Source organism: Rutilus rutilus (genome assembly GCF_951802725.1).
Source record: "Rutilus rutilus genome assembly, chromosome: 9".
Lineage (NCBI taxonomy): Eukaryota > Metazoa > Chordata > Actinopteri > Cypriniformes > Leuciscidae > Rutilus > Rutilus rutilus.
This window is the reverse complement of record NC_140223.1, coordinates 31,954,437-31,974,259: the sequence shown is the minus strand read 5'-3', so window position 1 is coordinate 31,974,259 and position 19,823 is coordinate 31,954,437. Positions and strand designations below refer to the sequence as shown.

At 39.1% G+C, this 19,823-nt stretch overlaps 1 protein-coding gene across 1 annotated transcript; it reads left to right on the top strand.

Moving 5' to 3' along the window:
* Positions 1 to 3,451: 3,451 nt before the first annotated feature.
* On the top strand, positions 3,452 to 4,723 carry LOC311297229 (G-protein coupled receptor 35-like). The gene has a single exon (XM_084419447.1). It carries the CDS (start codon positions 3,477 to 3,479, stop codon positions 4,218 to 4,220), a length of 744 nt encoding a protein of 247 aa, XP_084275573.1. The 5' UTR covers positions 3,452 to 3,476; the 3' UTR covers positions 4,221 to 4,723.
* The last annotated feature ends 15,100 nt before the right edge of the window (positions 4,724 to 19,823 follow it).

Below are 19,823 nucleotides of genomic sequence, written 5' to 3'. Positions count from 1 at the left end.
ACTAAATAGATATTACTCAACCTTTTACTGGCCAAGTTTAAATTACTTATTTTCTTTGTTAATTTTACTTAACTTAGTTAAGTAGAGTTTACTTAATTCCATGTGAAATTTACTTAAAAAAATAAATAAAATAATAATATGCATCCAAAAACCTGCCAAAGTTTTACTTATTGTTTTTTTCAGTGCACTGTAAAATGAAATATACCCCATGATTTACTCGCCCTCAAGCCATCCTAGGTGTCTATGACATTCTTCTTTCAGACGAAATCAGAGTTATCGCTCTTCCACGTTTTATAATGGCAATGAATTGCAACCAACAGATTGAAGCTCAAAAAAGTGCATCCATCCGTCATAGATGAACTCCACACTGCTCCGGGGGGTTAATAAAGGCCTTCTGAAGCAAAACGATGAGTTTGTGTAAGAAAAATATTCATATTTAACACGTTACAAAGTAAAATAACTAGCTTCCGGCCAAACGAACATATGGATCTGACTTAAGTGTAAAGTGCAACTTATGCAAGTAATGCGTCATACTGCTGATATTTACACTACGCCATGACACACTACGCTACTTCCAACGTCTTAAGTTGTGCATTAGGGGCAAGTAGAGACTGCGTTTGGCCGGAAGCTAGAATTTTGTTTATAGAATTCGAGTTTAGAATAGAGTTTGTTTATGATGGATGGATGCACTTTTTTAGCTTCAATCTGTTGGTTGCAATCCACTGCCATTATCAAGCTTGGAAGAGCCAGGATATTTATTAATTTAACTCAGATTGTATTCGTCTGAAAGAAGAATGTCATATACACCTAGGATGGCTTGAGGGCGAGTAAATCATGGGGTATATTTCATTTCAAAGTGAATTACTCCTTTAAAAAAAAAAAAGAAGGATGCCTTTAAACTTTAAAATATTAAAACAAGTGAAAATTATGTTATAAATTAATCTCTATTAAAGAGGACCTATTATGCTTTTTTAACATTTTCAACTCAGTGTGTAATGTTGCTGTTTGAGTATGAAAAAGGTCTGCAAAGTTACAAAGCACCAAGTCACTCCAAAGAGAGTTATTCTGTATATCAATAAAACCATTTCTGAACATCATCATTCGAACATTCTGAGCATCGATTGTAGTCTTGAGGTTTTTTTCTGGGAACGTCACAATATCCCTTACTTAAACAATTCCTGCCTAAGGCATGCACAAAAAAATGGGTCAGGGCCTGGTTGAGTTGAGTTAGTAGTGTGTTGAAACTTGCGGTTATGGTAAGGGGAGTGACATTTTCGAAACCCACTCGAATCGGTTGACCAATCACAACACACTGGTCCAGCTGGCAAATCAGAGTACATTGCTCTTTTCGAAAGGAGGGTTTCCTATTTAGACAGGACCTAAACAGAGCGTTACTGAAGACTAGTGCTGCCTCTCAGTTGGCCTACTTATAATACGCCCTAAAAGAATGTACTCTTTTGGTGAAGAAAAAGTGCTTACTTTTGAGTGTGTAGCAGAAGAGTAGACCAGCGTTGGGACATACTATCACGTCATACAGTTGCGTCTTTAACGGTTGCTCTCTGTCGCATCCTGTCACGCAAACTGACCTGTCAATCATCTTGCCAAAGATAAAATCCTCCACATTTCATTTCATTTCATTTCATTTTCTACTGTATCGGAGAAAAATGCAGAAGCACGTTGATCTGCAGTCACGGGTCTTTCATGCAGAGACTCTCCTCAAATTAATGCATAATCACTCTTCAGCTTCTCATTGGATTTTCTGTCCAATCAAATGTTCTCTAGAATCTAAAGCGTCCCGCCCCCTACATTATACATAGACGCTGAAGCTGCGCCTGAAATCAATTAATTCACACAGTTACTATTTTCTACATGGTGAATGGCACACAATGCACTATATAGGGGATAGTGAATGATTCAGACAGTGTAAATATGCTTTCCATTGGGGCGAATGAAGTCTGGTTTCTTGTTAGTGTCACGTGAACCGCCGAAGCACGCACACAATCTGCTCTTGTCCAGAGACACGAGTCGGCATGTATTAGAAAACGTATCGGACCCATTTGAATTCTGCACAGAATGCTATATTTTAAAGCGATATGGAGGAGATTATTAGGAGAAACTGCGGCTTTACCGGCTCAACAACTCTGGCTGAGCTGTGATATAAACTAAACACTATTGGCTATTTAAAAAAAGGGGAGGAGCTGTCCGGTATGTCCCGCCCTTTCTTCCACCACAAACTGACTTACGTTGTACATTTGTTTATTCTAGTTATTTACACAGATTTATTGTTTATTCTGTATGCGTAATTCAGATATGGCTGGCATGAAGAATGATTACATCAAACTTGACATTCTGTCATAACACAGATATATAGTGGGGTTTTCTTTGTCGTCGTTTTTAAATGCTCAGTCTAACTATTTGAATAACAGGTGATGAATGAGTAACACCTGACCAGTGTCAAAGACTGAATCTTTGAACGTTCACTGATTGTATCTGCATACACATCATACTACAAAGATGATTACTGAAGTTAGACAATTTTCTGCATGAATGGTTGACATATTTATTTTCTTCAAATGTTTAGTTAGTCATTTTAAACCCCAGTTTTTTTATTTTAAAGGCTCCTAATTTTGTTTTGGGTTCTCCTACAACAGGTTTACATGCATCAAAAGACCAAAAACATTTTCTCATAATATACATTGAACATCACCACATTTTTCAATGATTCTCAAATGGACTGGATGGATGAATCAGTCTCTCTAAATCCCTCCTTTTTGTGAGCTACTCTGCTCTGATTGGCCAGATGGCCCAGTCTGCTGTGATTGGTCTACCGCGTACAGCGCATCTGTCTCTATCTCCTGTCAGAAAAAAAAAAAAAATTATCTGAAGTTTATTCATATCTGGTGTTTTATGTGACGTGTAGCAGATGAAGTCATATATTCTTGTGGCAGCTGTGAAGTCAGTGTACAAAACACAGCACAGGGATTTATACACATCCACAGAGAAACTGGACATTCACTCTTCAGGTGATAAACTTCTGTTTTGATTGAATTTTATTTAATTTTTTTACCACCAACAATAATCAACCACGTAATTGTGTTTATCTGTCCAAGGGTTTTGGGGCAAGTGTAATTGTTTAGAGATACTGAATTAAAAGAGACTGTATATCATTTAATAATGAAGTGCTCTGGTTATTTGAATGTAAACAAAGAATTTTTAGAATTCTAAACTGGATCGTTCAAACTGGATGCATTAAAAAATATTCAAATCTTACTTACCTGAGTGAATGAACTCAGTATAATTCACTGGTTCATTTGCGCTTCTCTTTTCCAGGAAATCACAGTTGCAGAATATATTGCTGAAGACAAACAGACAAGGAGATGAACTACACAGTGAACCTCACCACACCTGAAGCATCTACAAACTCCACAACTGATTCTTTCTGGTTATTTGAAAGTCTGAGAATTTGTGTGTTCAGCATGAATCTCCTGTTTGGTTTTCCTACTCACTCCTATATTATATGGCTCATCATCACAGGAACAGGAAGTGGAGTCGCATCAGAGTTCTTCAACCTCAATCTCTCTGTTTGTGAGCTTGGTGTCTGTCTGAATTGTTTGTTTTATATAATGTCAGTTTGCTTTCAGAGAATCTCAGAATTACCACTCTTTTTTCTAGGCCTATTCCTTACTGGCCGTCCTCTGTTTCAGTGTCTGATCTGTGTTGAGCGTTACCTGGCAGTGGTTCATCCTGTAACCTTTCTGAAGTACAAACCTCTCAGATATAGAGTGATCTGCTGCACTGCAGCCTGGATAACTATTCTTGGCTCCTGCTTCTGTTCCTTATTTATTGACTTAACAAAATATGGACAATTACATACATATTTTTTATCGCTGCAGTTCGTCCTCTTCCTCTGCATCCAATTGTTTTGTCTTGTGGCTGTTCTCAGAGCGCTGAAGCAGTCAGGACCAGGAGAGAGAAGAAGAGAGAGAGAGGAGGAAAACCACATGAAGAGAAGAGCGTTTCAAATCATTCTAATAACTACTGTGAGCATGGCTACCATATATGTCCCATTTGCTACAACAGGATTCATTACCATTCTAACAAACCACTATATTCATGAACTTTGGATCACAGGTTTGATCTGTTATATACTGGCTGGTTTTGTTCAGCCTGTTCTTTATCTGCACCGCACTGGGAAACTCTCCTGCTCTTGTGCACCATGAAATGGTGATTTATGATTCAATTGTTATTTAATCATTTTTAATAATTGATCAATTAATTGACTGTTAAAATGAATCATTTTATGCTAAATGTAGTTATTTTTTTTATTTTATCATACTGGAAAATTTTTGGAGCTGATATATTGCTTTTCTTTTTCCTGTCTAGCCTTAAAGGGCCACCATTGCACACTGATTTATAGTTATAGCTTCATGTGGTGGTTTTGGTTATGTTATAGGTTACATCTCATTAAAAAGTTGTAGGTATTTGCATGTAAAATATAGTTAGAGCACACATTCTCGTACGTTTGCATTGAATGATAACATGCTATTGACAACATGCATCTAAAATGCATTTTACGTATAAACGCTAATTACTATTATCTGCAAATAATATGCTGATTTTATTACATGTAATCTGTTATATTAATGAAATACGCCATAACGTTTAACCATTTTAAGTTTTTGCTATTAGTCTGTTGTTTGTTTATTCAAATAAAATGGTTATCAATGACTGAGTGTCTCCTTTTATATTGGCTATAACAGTGACAATTTATAGAGATGTGTTTTTTTTTTTGTTTTTTTTTTATATATTGTTGTATATATTTATAGCTGGCACTTTCTAGTGCTCACTCATTCTTCAGATGAGGGTCTCTTGAGATTGTGCCTTCTTGTATCGGAAAATTCTGGCACCATCTTAAGCTTCCACCACAAGGATCCTTTATTCTGGGAAGTAGTGTAGATTTTGTCACTGGTGTCAGTTAAAAGTATTCAACCCAGTGATAGCTACACCTGTACACTGCCTATTACCCAACACTTTTCTTAAATGATGCATAAAAAAAAAATTTAAAATGTGCAACAGACAGAAGATATGCATATTCCATTTTGGTTTAGAACAATATTGCTCCATATACATCACCAAAAAAAAAAGAAAAAAAAAAAAGATTCAGGCCCTTCATAGATATGACACATTTAAATTTTGTTCGCTTATATCTAATTAAGTAGTGCATATTTATATTTAATGAGTCTAACATAAAATATTTAAACAGTGTCATCTATAAAATGTATTTAAGTTTGATCAACTCAATTTAGTTACATTTAGGAAAGAGGAGCTCCTTCTGCCCATAGGCTATAGGTCTATATGATATGCCTATCAGACTCAACAGCTTTTGATGGTACATTAAAGGAGTCATAACCTGCAATTTTCACTTTTCCACGAGAATCAATGTATGTTATGATCGACTAACGATTATACACTGGCCGGGAAGCCGATATTTAAAAGTGAAGCGTTTGTTTACCTCAGGGTAAATAAACCAGCGCGCGTGCACGCCCACTCAAATACGAGATTTTGATTTCAGCTCCCTCTTGACGTCATGAGGTAGTAGGATATACCATATATGGACACCGCAGCAGGAAGCCCCCCCTTCCCCTCTCCCCCTCATATTCAGTTCAGTCGAGAAAGATGGAGAAACCGAGTGCACACCGGACTTGCTCTGTGGTTGATTGCCATAAAAAACATGTAAATGTGTTTTATCTCCCAAAATCGGACGAAACTATCAGGGACCAGTGGATGAAATTCATTTTTAATGACGCTGTCCCAACAACCCTTTCAACTGGCGTATCGTTATGTGTGTGCGCTAAACATTTTACACCTGAATCATTTACAAATTTGGGGCAATATCAGGCGAAGTTGGCCTCGAAAAGTACATAAATATAGTTTAAAATATGATACATTGTTATTATGAAGTTTGCCCTCAGTGATAAACAGACAAGAAAATGATACAGCTATATTTTCATAGAATTGTATATTATATAACTATGACAACATATCATTGTATTGATTTTTCATAGAATAGATAACGATACATAGATAAATAAAACAAACAGTCAAGTAATAATAAACATAAAGAAAAACAACACGTTACCTGTCTAAAGAAGAAAAATATTGAATGTCTAAATAACGTGAAACAAGGCAAAAACAGCACATGATAGTAAACGTCTCATCTCAACCACTGTAAGCTGATAAAATAAGTAGACTACATCTCCGTTAATCGACATTAAATAAAAGGTAAACCTATGTGGGAGAAAATAGCAACAAACGTTTTAGCTCGTTACCGATGTTAATGTATGTCTCAGTCAAAATGATTGTCTTTACCATTCAGAGACATCTTGATGTAGGACGTCCATCCAACAACTCTACATCTTCCCTTTCCAGCTCAGGTTCAGAGTCCGGCTCAAACATGTAGGGTTGAATCCCGTAGGTCGCGGCCGGGTCGGGTTCATTCACCACTTGCGCCATGATGTCAGTTTGTAATGATGCTGAAGTTACCTGCGTGTCAACCCCCCTCCTTCCTTCAACCAATCAACGCGCCCCTCATTTGCATTATTAAAATGAGCGTCCACGACAGCCAAAACATCGCATTGATCTCGCGAGACAATAATGCCTTCAGAAATAAGGGTAAAAGTAGGTCAGTGTTTATTTTTTTTCCACTTTTCTTTTTTAGAAGGGCCTGAAAGACTATAATACAGCAGTAGGTATCCAATGTAATACTAGGTTATGACTCCTTTAAATGCTACTCACAGAATGAATCATAAATAAATGCAAAAAAATTTGCAAGTGAACTAAAGCGGTGACAGCAGATCTCAGGTGGTAGTACTCGACTCATTGAACTGAGAGCAGAATCTCTCCGATATGAACAGAGTGCGCTGTAATGTACAGAGGATTTGAATGACGCTTCTTAGCAGACTGCATAACAACTTACTGGAAGCTTAATAGGCCGGGAGCCAGGTCCACTCCTCAGGATGTTTTTTGCTACCTTTTTTTCACTATTATTTCCTATTATCTTATACCTTGGGCCATCACAAGTTGATAATGACCATCCCCCAACTCTGCCCCGTTTGGTCTCAGGGGCCAAAAAACACCCTTTTTGGGAAAAGCTTTTGGCGGAATAATGTAATCGTGAATATAAAGGTACTGCAGCTACATAAATGGCCATATAACCCTAAAATTTTGCATGGTGTATCCTGACACATAGGGGAAACTAGCAGAAAAAGATTCTGGGCATTGCTGCCTTTTTTCTGTCAAATATCACCCTCAACATACCCCAAAAGACTAAAAAATGGCTGTCCGCCTGACAAATTGTCATCAAAAGTGATCATTTTCAAGCATTTTATTATATATATCACTGCCTCAAATGTACATGAAAAACTTCCCAAGTTTATAAGCTTCAATTTAAGTCCAAGATGACCTTTCTATCTAGAGGATTATAGCTGGTATAACCAAAGTTCTCCACTGTACCTCAAATCGGAGAAAACAGAAATTTCAAGCATTACCATTCCTTATTGGATTAAGCATATTTTTTACATATGAACAATGTCTTAAACAAGAGTTGAGACTTGACTTATGAGCTATACTATATGAAATGAATTGCATGAAAAGTGAGCAATGCCCCTAGGTCAGGGCTATTCAATTAGCTTCATTCGAGGGCCGGATTATTAAATCGAAATGTTGAGGAGGGCCGGTGGGTTTAGCTTATTTATTGAAACATTATTTATTACTTATTGAAACATAACAGTATCAATAAATAAGCTAAAGTAAACCTAAAAAAAGTATTGTATTTACTTGGAAATGTGGTACCCAACAGTATGCAGATTTATGAGTATTTAATAAATAACTTATTTACAGCTATATGTACAAAAATATGAATTATACAAGATCATAGCTATTGGTAAGAATTATTTTATCTATAATTATTATAGGCTTAAATGAAAATATTCTAACAGTGAGACTTGATAACCACAGGTAAAACCATACATGGTTACTCACTCACTACCACTGTATAACAAAATGCCTAAACACAGGTAAAAACTATACACAAAATGAATTGTATATTCCTCTACCAACCTAATTAATCTACTGCAATATAGGCCTAAATGACTATAAGTTAGTATTCAGTATAAATATTCCACATTTCTGGCCAAACCATAGTAAATTACTACACTACAATTCATGGTAAATGTAAAGGTGGTGATTAGGGGATTTAAAGTCTTCTAACTTCGTTAATGGCACAATGTTTCTGCTGTTTACCTCATCAAGTGTGTTGGGAATGTTGAGGCTGTTTCATCTGATTTAAAACTAGTTAAATCATCGAGTGATTTGTGGTTTGTAACAGAGGTGTGTCGAATTGAACCACTTCTCACTGGATGTCGCAATGCTGTTTAATAATAGTGTCCAGGGGCATCATTTATAAAACTTTGCGTAGGATTTGCGTCAGAAGTGGCGTACAGATGAAACATAGGACGTGCGTACGCACAGAAATATTCGGATTTATAAAACCGTGCGCACGCACATTCTACACAGTTTTCCCTTAATAAATCACAATCAATTCTAAATGTAGCACATCTTTTGCGGCTTCATGTCACGCCCATAGTTGCCCATAAATAGTCTGTGAAACGCCCACAAGTTAATATTCATCGATTGCGAAATCATGGCAAACAGAGGAAAACCAAGAAACGTAACTTCACCCACGCGCAAGCGTGAAGCGCATGATCAGCCATTGTGCGTCATTACGCATTGTGATGGCATCATGGCATTTTATTACCATCCATTTGATTGCATCTGACAAGCTACAGATGTGTTATGAGGATGAATTGCATAACATGCTAATATTATTGCAGAACATATTTATATCTTTTTGCAAATATGTGTTAATTTGCATTTCTGTTGTAATCTTCGTTTGATTTTGTTTGTTTTACACTGCAGATCGATCAAACGGGTGTTTGTGTAACTGTAAGACTTGCTTTGTGGAGTCTTCATGTTATTTATGAGAGGCAGTATTGCCATTTCTTTTACACAACGGTCTACAGTTTCACACACTTTCACGTGTTTCTTCCATCTGCCGATGGTGTCGCCATTTCTCATTTCACACGCACATTTTCCCGTCAAGTTTGCTTTTTATAAATACCAATTATTGCGTAGAGAGCGGCGTACGCCTTCTTTTGTGCGTACGCAACGTTTATAAATGAGGCCCCAGAACCGGGAGTAAACGCAACTCCTTAAAGCTCAGTTCAAAGTGGCGTAGTTCAAAGTAAACTAAACTGCGAGTTGAACTGAAACTAAACTGAAAACAGCGCTATTTGTTCTATATTTGTTGTTACAGACCGAGAAACAGCTTCAGATGATTCAGTGACAGAGCGGTCCGAACGAATCTGAATCGTTTCAGACCATAATGCAAGCGCATTTAGCCAATTCATGGAAAGGAAATAATTGAACCAAAGATCGAACAAAAGATTCGCACCATTCACAAATGATTGGTATCGCTGGTTCATTCGACAGAAATACGGGACACACATAATAACTGCTGAAATATTCGGACTGAAAACGTTTCTCAGGTTAGTCGGAGCGTTCATGGTATGCACAGTGCGTATAGACGTACAGCTGCACGCGCCACTACGGCCACTCGCATATCTAACCAAATGTAGCCACACCGCCAGGAAAAGAGGCGGAGGGAGGTTGGAGTGCCTTTGGGACAGATAGAGATGATTGGCGGGCCGTATGTGGCCCACAGGCTGCCAATTGAATAGCCCTGCCCTAGGTGGACTGGGGTCAGGGTGCAACATAGGGTACATTCACACAAAATCAATTAGCCAAATGTGAGATTTATTAAAGTCCACAAAGTCCTCACAACACAAGGAATAAAGATGACCCTAGTGTGCTGTCTGTTATCAAAAAACCAACCTTCAATAGAGTAAATGTTAGTAACCTTCTGTACAGGTAAACATTGTTTACAGCCAAATGGCGAAACGTCTTGGTTAAATATGGTAACCCTCGTTCCCTGAGGGAGGGAACGGAGACGTACGTCGTGACCGACTGATAGGAATCTCGCTAGAGAGGCCAATCTACTTCGAGTAAAACTAAAATGAGCCAATACACATTGGCATGCAGTCATTTGCATCAATTGTTAAGCCTCACAGCGCAGGTATATAATGAGCAGCAGGTGCGAGGTGAGCTCCTTTTTTGCTGAGGAGCCAAGCCTGGTAAGCTGGCCGCCCCCGTGGGCAGCAGCAGATGTGATGATGGGATGTACGTCTCTGTCCCCTCCCTCAGGGAACGAGGGTTACCATATGTAACCAAGACGTTCCCTTATCGGTCGGTCACTCTCGACCGACTGATAGGAATCCCTACCAAAGCGCCACAGCTGCTGCACCCCATCCAGCGCCCGGTGTAAGCCTGTACCCCTTCTTGCCTGGACGGACGATAGGAAAGGGCTTACACAGAGCGTATCCATCATTGTTGTTCCATGATAACCCATACAGTGAGATTATTGGATAACAATGGGAAAGCGTGCCCATTCTATGGAAGGGGAACGCTGCGGAAGTCAATTTCTTCGAGGGAGTTATGTGGAAAAATACATATGGACTAGCCCGAAGGTTGTACTGCATATGAATATTGGGTAACTTAGCCCAAGGGAAAGACACGGGGCTTCGATTAGGAGCAGCCGTGGAAGTATACACATATGGAACCCAGCCTAACACCTGATCTCTGAAGGGAGTGGTAGGAACCTTGGGCACATAGCCAGGCCGGGGTCTCAGTACAACATGGTTGTCACCCGGCCCGAACTCTAGGCACGATTCGTTGACCAAAAATGCTTGCAGGCCCCCTACCCTCTTGATAGAGGCCAGTGCAATCAGCAGCAAAATCTTCAAAGAGAGAAGCTTTAAGTCTGCTGACTTCAAAGGCTCAAAGGGAGCATCCTGAAGAGCTTGAAGCACCAGGGAAAGGTCCCAAGAGGGTATGGAGGGGGGACAAGAAGGGTTTAACCTTCTCGCCCCCCTAAGGAACCTGACGACCAGTTCGTGCTTTCCATAGATGGCACATAGATGGCAACTGATTTGCCATCTATGTGGTCGTGATAAGCTGAAATAGCAGCAGCATGTACTTTGAGGGTGGATAGAGACAGCCTTCGCTCCAACCCTTGCTGCAAGAAGGAAAGCACGGACCCTACTGAACATCTTCGGGGGTCCTCTCGGCGAGAAGAAAACCACTTGACGAACAGGTTCCACTTCAAGGCACACGTCTCGTGGACGGCGCCCGTGCAGAAGTGATGGTGTTAAGTACCTCTGGGGGGTAAGTCACCTAGAACCAGAGATGGAGTTTCCAGAGGTCCGGACGCAGGTGCCATAAGGGTGCCCTGTCTCTGAGTCAGAAGATCCTTCCTCAGAGGAATGGGAGGGACTGTCACGAGGAGCATGATTTCTGGGAACCAGGTCCGGGTGGGCCAATAGGGGGCCACCAGAAGGACCTGCTCCTCGTCCTCCCTGACTTTGCACAGGGTCCTACCTTTGAAGGTGTTCAAGCAGTTCAGCACCGACTGAGCGCGTTTGCTCTGTGAGGCGTGCTGTCTGTGCAACCGAATCCAACTCCATACCGAGAAAAGAGATCCTCTGCATGGGGGCGAGTTTGCTCTTCTCCCAGTTGGCCGGAAGACGCAACTGGCTGAGGTGCCTGAGCACGAGGTCCCTGTGTTCGCATAACTGATCTTGAGAATGTGCTAATATGAGTCAGTCGTCGAAATAGTTCAGGATGTGCACGCCCTGTTCTCTCATGGGAACAAGGGTCCCCTCCGTGACTTTTGTGAAGACACGGGGAGACAGGAACAGCCCGAAGGGCAGGACCTTGTACTGATATGCTCGACCCTCGAATGCAAAGCGCAGAAATGGCCTGTGTCGAGGAAGAATCAAGACATGAAAGTATGCGTCCTTCAGGTCGATCGCTGCAAACCAATCTTGGGGACGGATGCATTTGAAAATGCGTTTCTGCATGAGCATTTTGAACCCACCACATTTCTTGGGTACAATAAATTAGGGACTGTAGTGCCCTGACCTCATATCGGCTGGAGGGACTGGCTCTATCGCGTCCTAGTAGGACTGCGATCTCTGCTCGCAAGAAATGGGCATCGGCTGCTCTCACTGTAGTGGAGTGAATGGCCTGATCCATCTCTGGGTCGGCGAGGGCAGACACAGAAGGCCGCCCCGGCGATGAGCAGACTGAGGGGCTGCGGGCAAAGGGGTGGAGGCAGCAGCTGACTGCCGCGGCAGGATGTGCTTGATGGTCTCAGTCTGCTTTTCAGCCAGTTTCTGCTGGGCAAAGTTCTCGACCACGTCGCCTTTGAGTGCTCTCAAGCGCACCTTACCAGCTGTGAGAACAGCTTTTGTTTGCTCAAGTCAAAACAAAAGCAAAAAGAAAAGAAAGAGAGAGAAAAAAGACCGCTTGCGCTGCTGTGCTGTCACCCACACCAGTGTGGAGAGGTCCGAAGAAGAAGAAGCTCGCTCAGTTTCACAATCTCCTTGAAGGTATGTAGAACACATCGAAGTGCTTGGCTCCAAAAACTGATGAAATCCATACAAATATAGATGAAAATGAGGAAAATGATGATTAAGAGTTTATATCAGTGGTTCTCAACCCTGCCCCTGAAGGACCCCCAACACTGCACATTTTATTTGTCTCCCTAATCAAACACACCTGATTCAACTCATCAGCTCATTAACCCATGTGATAATGAGCTAATGAGTTGAATCAGGTGTGTTTGATAAGGGAGACAAAGAAAACGTGCAGTGTTGGGGGTCCTTCAGGGGCAGGGTTGAGAACCACTGGTTTATATTCTACACTAATACAACACACTAACATGACCAGTCGTCGAAGTACAGCATGGATAAGCAGCAAAAAGATCTAAGAACCAAATAAATGTTTTCTATTTTATGTTTGAGCTGTATTTTAGTTTTGCCATTTGGCTGTAAAGAATGTTTACCTGTACAGAAGGTTACTAACGTTTACTCTATTGAAGGTTGGTTTTTTGATAACAGACTACACACTAGAGTCATCTTTATTCCTTGTGTTGCGAGGACTTTGTGGACTTATGGAACCCATAAGGAATGGTAATGCTTGAAATTTCTGTTTTCTCCGATTTGAGGTACAGTGGAGAACTTTGGTTATACCAGCTATAATCCTCTAGATAGAAAGGTCATCTTGGACTTAAATTGAAGCTTATAAACTTGGGAAGTTTTTCATGTACATTTGAGGCAGTGATATATATAATAAAATGCTTCAAAATGATCACTTTTGATGACAATTTGTCAGGCGGACAGTCATTTTTTAGTCTTTTGGGGTATGTTGAGGGTGATATTTGACAGAAAAAAGGCAGCAATGCCCAGAATCTTTTTCTGCTAGTTTCCCCTATGTGTCAGGATACACCATGCAAAATTTTAGGGTTATATGGCCATTTATGTAGCTGCAGTACCTTTATATTCACAATTACATCATTCCGCCAAAAGCTTTTCCCAAAAAGGGTGTTTTTTGGCCCCTGAGACCAAACGGGGCCGAGTTGGGGGTGGTCATTATCAACTTGTGATGGCCCAAGGTATAAGATAATAGGAAATAATAGTGAAAAAAAGGTAGCAAAAACATCCTGAGGAGCAGAGGCGGACAGAGTACACAGCTTCATTACTTGAGTAAAAGTACAGATACCCCTTGGTAAATTTTACTCAAGTACAAGTAAAAGTACTACAGTCAGATGTCTACTTAAGTAAAAGTACTGAAGTACTTGTTTTTAAAAGTACTTGAGTATCAAGAGTACATTTTCTAAATATTGCATTACTACTGCCACAGTGCTTACATTGGTAAACACATCAAACACTTGAAGCGAAAACCATCATTAACTTGTTCAGTTCTTGTCTGGCGAGGTGGGGCCACGGGTTGGCACATTCCCGGGATGGACCTGCTGCGTCCATTGTTTCGTCCATGGTTTCGTCTCTTATCTAAATCTGACCATGGAGTTGACTTTGGCGGAAAGGTGATTGCTGATAGGCTGTCCCAATCAGTGGTGCCTGCGCAATCCAATCACGTTTGAGAGGGAAACAACAAATTGAGGGTTTCCGAGATTTTTCTTTTTTCCTTTTTTTTTTTATTTATATTTTTTAGGAGAAGTAACGGGTACTCACGGTTATGGATAGAAATGTAGTGGAGTAAAGAGTACAATATTTGCCTCTCAAATGTACTTGAGTAAAGTCATGAGTACTCCCCAAAAATGATACTCGAGTAAAGTACAGATCCCTCAAAATTGTACTTAAGTACTGCACTCAAGTAAATGTACTCCGTTACTGTCAGGCTCTGCTGAGGAGTGGATCTGGCTCCCGGCCTATTAAGTCTTAGTCTTTGTAGTAGTGATGTATGTCTCGAGACCACTTTTACGTGGTCTCGGTCTTGTCACGGCCTTGACGGTCTTTGGTCTTGGTCTTGTCTAGGTCTCGCTGTCTCAGACCGACATAGTGGTCGGGGGATTTAGCATTACAATACCACAATATCCACGACGACACAACGTTCGATAATGCAACATTATTATCCGCAACAGAACGGATTGAAGCGCGCGTCCAAGTGAAGACAGTGCAGCGTGTGCGTGAGCCACACGAGAAAACACTGTATCCGCGCCACTGATCGCACTTTGATCACTTGATTTAAAAAACACATATCAGTGACATGATGGGTTTTAACTTCATTCAGGAGATTTTGGGTAACTGCACAACTGACAGATGACTTTGACCGCACCGCCAACTGCGTGTGTGTGTGTGTAACCATAGCGACAAAACGACCAACTTTCGGATCCTGCACTTTAGCCTATAATTTCAATTTTTAAAAATTGAATTATGTATTTAAAAGTTGCAGAATGGATTAATTTGGAGACTAGATAGGCAGGCATTTGCTTAGATGAATTTGTGTCTTTGATATCTGTGTGTGTGTGTGTGTTGTTTGATTACAGTATTGTATTTAAGATGGTGTTAGACTAAATAAACAGTCTATTAAATATCATCTGCATATCTCCGTTGTGTTGACTAAACATTAGGCCTAATCCAAGTTTATAATTGTGTATCTTTAATTTGATGTTACGATTTCATCTACACATTAAGTATAATTTCAATTGGTTACATATTTCTCATTCTTTAGACAGTTGTTGGAGGAGCAAGATGGAGGTGTTTGATGTTTTGTCAGATGAACCAGTCAGTATCAGTCATGTCAGTCCTCAACAGTACACAAAAGTTAAGGGAGTCTCAATCCTCTAATAGTGCAGTAACAGCCGTCATGCAATTGCTACACATAGTTGATCTCACCCAGTCTGCAAAAACATTTACAGTGAGCTCACAGTCACACACATGACATGGTCTGTCTCTGTATTGTTCTGCCTGTGTAGTTGAAGTAATACCATCTAATATGTATTGAATGTAAACTGCAGCTGAACCCTAGTATGCTTCTGTTCTTCAATTCATACAAGCTATTGCTTAGCTTCAACACTAGTCTGTTTTTTTTTTTTTTTTGGTTTGTTTAATGTTTATGTGCATTAATATGTAGGTTAATTTATTCGACTGGAAGAAGTGTTTAAATATGTATCTCTTATGTCATGTGAAGTTATGTTAACAAGTTTTTCAGCATTGTTAATACTGACTGAGGTAACGTCAGTAGTGAATAGGTACCACCACCTGTCAAAAATGATTGATTGACAGGTGCCCCGCCCCTTCCGGTGACATGTCCCGCCCTTCCGGTGACATGTCCCGCCCCTTTTGGCATAGGATCAAAGGGATCAAAGAGAACAAAGGGAGATCAAAGGAGATCAAAGGGCTTTTGAAGTGTTTTTGACAGCTAGTTTTGATTTTTGATTGACAGGTTGACAGTTAGTATGACTTTTGATTGACAGGTTGACAGTTAGTTTCGGGTTTTGAAGTCTTTTGAAGCCTTGTGATATGGACAGAAGGTTTTGAAGACACTGAGATTAAATAATTATGTCATGATATCTGACAGAAAGTCTGATTGTTTGATGCCTATTGATGCCTTTTGATATTGACAGAAAGTGTTATAACAATATGTCATGGTATCTGACAGCTAGTTTGATGCCTTTTGATATTGACAGAAAGTGTTATAACAATATGACATGGTATCTAACAGAAAGTTTGATGCCTTTTGATATTGACAGAAAGTGTTATAACAATACGTCATGGTATCTAACAGAAAGTTGAAGCCTTTTGAACATGACAGTTTGTGTCTGTATGTGTGTGTTTTTGAAGCTGGTATCACACAAGATCCTCCCTACATATTCCTGAGCGTATCCGGGCTGTAATGTGAAACTGATAAGGAAAAACTGTGGAAGTTTATCTCACACAAACGTTGAAAAGCCACTCAGTTCTTTTAAAAGAATATAAATGATTCTAAAATAAAGATCTTACTAAAACCTCACACCAAAAGTTTAAATAAAAAATTGCAACGAGTCTCTCAACCTGAGGCCCCAGCTCGTGTGTGTGTGTGGAGATCAGACATCAGAGGAGATGTGTGTCATGGGTTTTCCCCCCTGCCACCCTTTCGAGCTTTGACATCTGAAACGTGCTGTTCAGACACTATGATTAAACAATCACACAAAATTACAATCAGTTAAATGTTTAAAGAGTTAAACAAGTTTATGAATGGGTTAAATATAAAATCACATAGTGGTTCTCTATCTCTCTCTCAGCTCCGGCCTGAGTGGTGCGCGCGCCCTCCGCATTCTGACATCCCCCTCCTTCTGCTCCTCCACATTCCAGAGCACAGTGATAGTGAGAAACAGATATTTTATAAAATAATGTATATTTCACACAAATAATATAATATACAATAATATAAAATAGCATCTTACTGAAACCAATTCTTTCAGTTTTAGATAAACAAAAGAATAAAAAATCATCTTACTTAAAACATTCTGTTCTTTAAAAGAATATAAATAAAGATCTTACTAAAACCTCATACAAAAAGTTGAAATAAATGTAGAACTATCCAGTTTAAATAAAATGGATTCACAAAAAAAAAAAATGCAATGAGTTAAATGTTTATAGAGTTGAAGAAAAAACATAGGCCTACATGTTATGAAACAATCAGTTAAATGTTTAGAGAGTTGAAGAAAAAACATACAGCTCATGAAACAACGCAATGTATGAAACGGGTTCACGAAAATAAAAAATCATCTTACATGTTTAAAAATCAGGGCCCTCTGACCTCTCTTTACATCAGCGTTTGACCTGCGGAGCTTTCAAAAAGCACCAGCCAAAGGGTGTGTGTGTGTGGGTGTGTGTGTGTGTGTGTGTGTGTCAGAGAGTCACACAAATTCAGCGATCAGGATATCAGGTGCTGAGTTTATTTATAAGAAGTATAATCTTAAAAGTTTAAATGATATCTTTTAAAAACAAAAGACTGTTTAAATAAAATCTTTAAAGTTTGAATACATACGCATCTTCTATTTACCTTTTAGAAGATTACTGTAATGATTTTGTGTAACGGTTATTAAACAATGTCTGTTCAAAAACTGTACTTAGTCGTCTTAAATCTCATGAAAAGATTCAATCATAATTTTTTGTCAGTGTGGAGTTTCAATTTTGATGGCTTTCCATAGCCATGATGATTTTTGTACCGTAACCGCATATTCGATCATGTACACCTAAACACGACCATCACAGAAAACGATAAAATAAATAAATAATTTAATATCATTTCTAAGCTGTATTGCATGCGCGCACACACACAGTTCTAAGAAATGAACTAATCTCTATGTGCATCGTGTCACAGCGTATGTAATGTTAGTCTGCTAACGCCTTTCCAGAGCCAAAGTTTTGTTCGTACTTAATTTATTTCAAAGCATAATCGTAAAAGTTTAAATGTAATCTTTTAAAATGAAAGACTGTTTAAATAAAATCTTTTGAAGTTTGAATACATACGCATCTTCTATTTACCTTTTAGAAGATTACTGTGACCTAAAGTATTATTTTTACTAAACAATGTCTGTTCAAAAACTTTAGATGGTTGAAAAACTGTACTTAGTCGTCTTAAATCTCATTTATATGAAAAGATTCAATCAGCATTTTTTTGTCCATGCGGGGGTTTCAATTTTTATGGTGGGGGCCATAATGATTTTTGTACCGTAACTGCATATTCTATCCCGTACACCTAAACACGACCATCACAGAAAACTACATTTGTACATTTTTCAAAATTGAAATAAATAAATAAAGCAAAAAAGTATGCTTAGGCGTCTTAGATCTTAGATCTTTTGTTCATACAACATGTTGTCACAATGTTTTGATGTTGTGTTGTTTTTAAGAAATCCGAGGACTCTACATTGCTCTTATTTACACTAAGTTTGTATCATCTGGAAAATCACCACACAATTTCAGAGACGCAATGTGCCTCTGTGGTCCATGAGTCAAGTTGGCGAATATTTAATTTTACTCGTCTTAATTCAAAGCATGATCTTACCGGTAGCTATGATCTATCACACGTATAAGATGTATAAGATCATTTTTACTTGTAACTCCCAAACTATCCTTAATCAGTGTGGAAACACACAGGGTGAAACCCTTTACTAAGAATATACTATCGGCTATCTACTTAAAATATATGTAGAAGTTTAAATCCGGTGTTTAAAATCTGTCTGGTGGCCGCATGAATAGACTTTGGGGAGAGCTGATGATACTATAGCAGGAAGCATGCCGTTTGACCTCCTTGATTTTGGAGGCTTTTTTGTTAAAGATTTCTCCTATCTAGCGGTGAAATTGTATTTTGCATTTTAACGAATAGTGCTCTCTAGCGGTTCGCTTTTCAAATGCGTATTTCAACTACGGTAACCATTATGTGCCAAGCTATGACAACATGTCTTCCAATAGCACTTCATCGAGTTTAACTATACATGATCTACTGTTATGCTGCCTGAAAAATATTTTACACAACCAAGCAATGAAAAAAGCTTGTCATTTAGACCGTAACTTTGACTTACCTGTCGAGAAGAAAGCAGGCAACTTCCCTTTCAAAGTCTTTCTCCTTCATTAGCTCTTTCCACCTGGGAAAAGCTATCCCGATAGTTTCAAATTGTCTAATTTTCCGGGGTAGTGACAAGCGCCTTTCACTGATCCTTGCACTTTAGCTGGTCTCAGGCAGCCGGCTCTGAACGAACACGCGTTCATGATGAAACGTGTTGAGGTATGGACTTACCCGTCCCATGTAAATAAAGATATGTTTCACTTACAAGGATAAGTCAGATCATTGGCAGAGGTCATTTTACACCAATAAGGATATATTTATGAATAAAGACAATGATTTTAGCTAATAAAATACCATTTTTTCAACCGAGCGAATCTTCACATGAGAGGCCTTCAGAAGTCATAACTTCAGGGGTAGGTCAGTTGGCGAAAACACTGGATGTGTAAAAATCAAATACTGTATTACACTTTTCAAAGTTACAATAAAAAGACCTGTTGTGTTCTGACACAAGGCCATTAACTGGTTCTTTTTGCTTTATAAATGTATTTTGCTTATTTCTACAAATATCAACCTGATAAATATGGACTGAATACACGATTAAACAAGATAATCATGCTACCCAATAAGTCTGACACAACATTTTTAAGAAAAAAACAATGTTTTAAAATACAACTAAACCATGATACCAGATGATTTTTTGACAGTTTTCGGCATAGTTTCAGGCATAGTGCAACCATGCAATGTTCGAGAAATCTAATATCGGTGTAATCTTTGCGAGGTCTCACTCA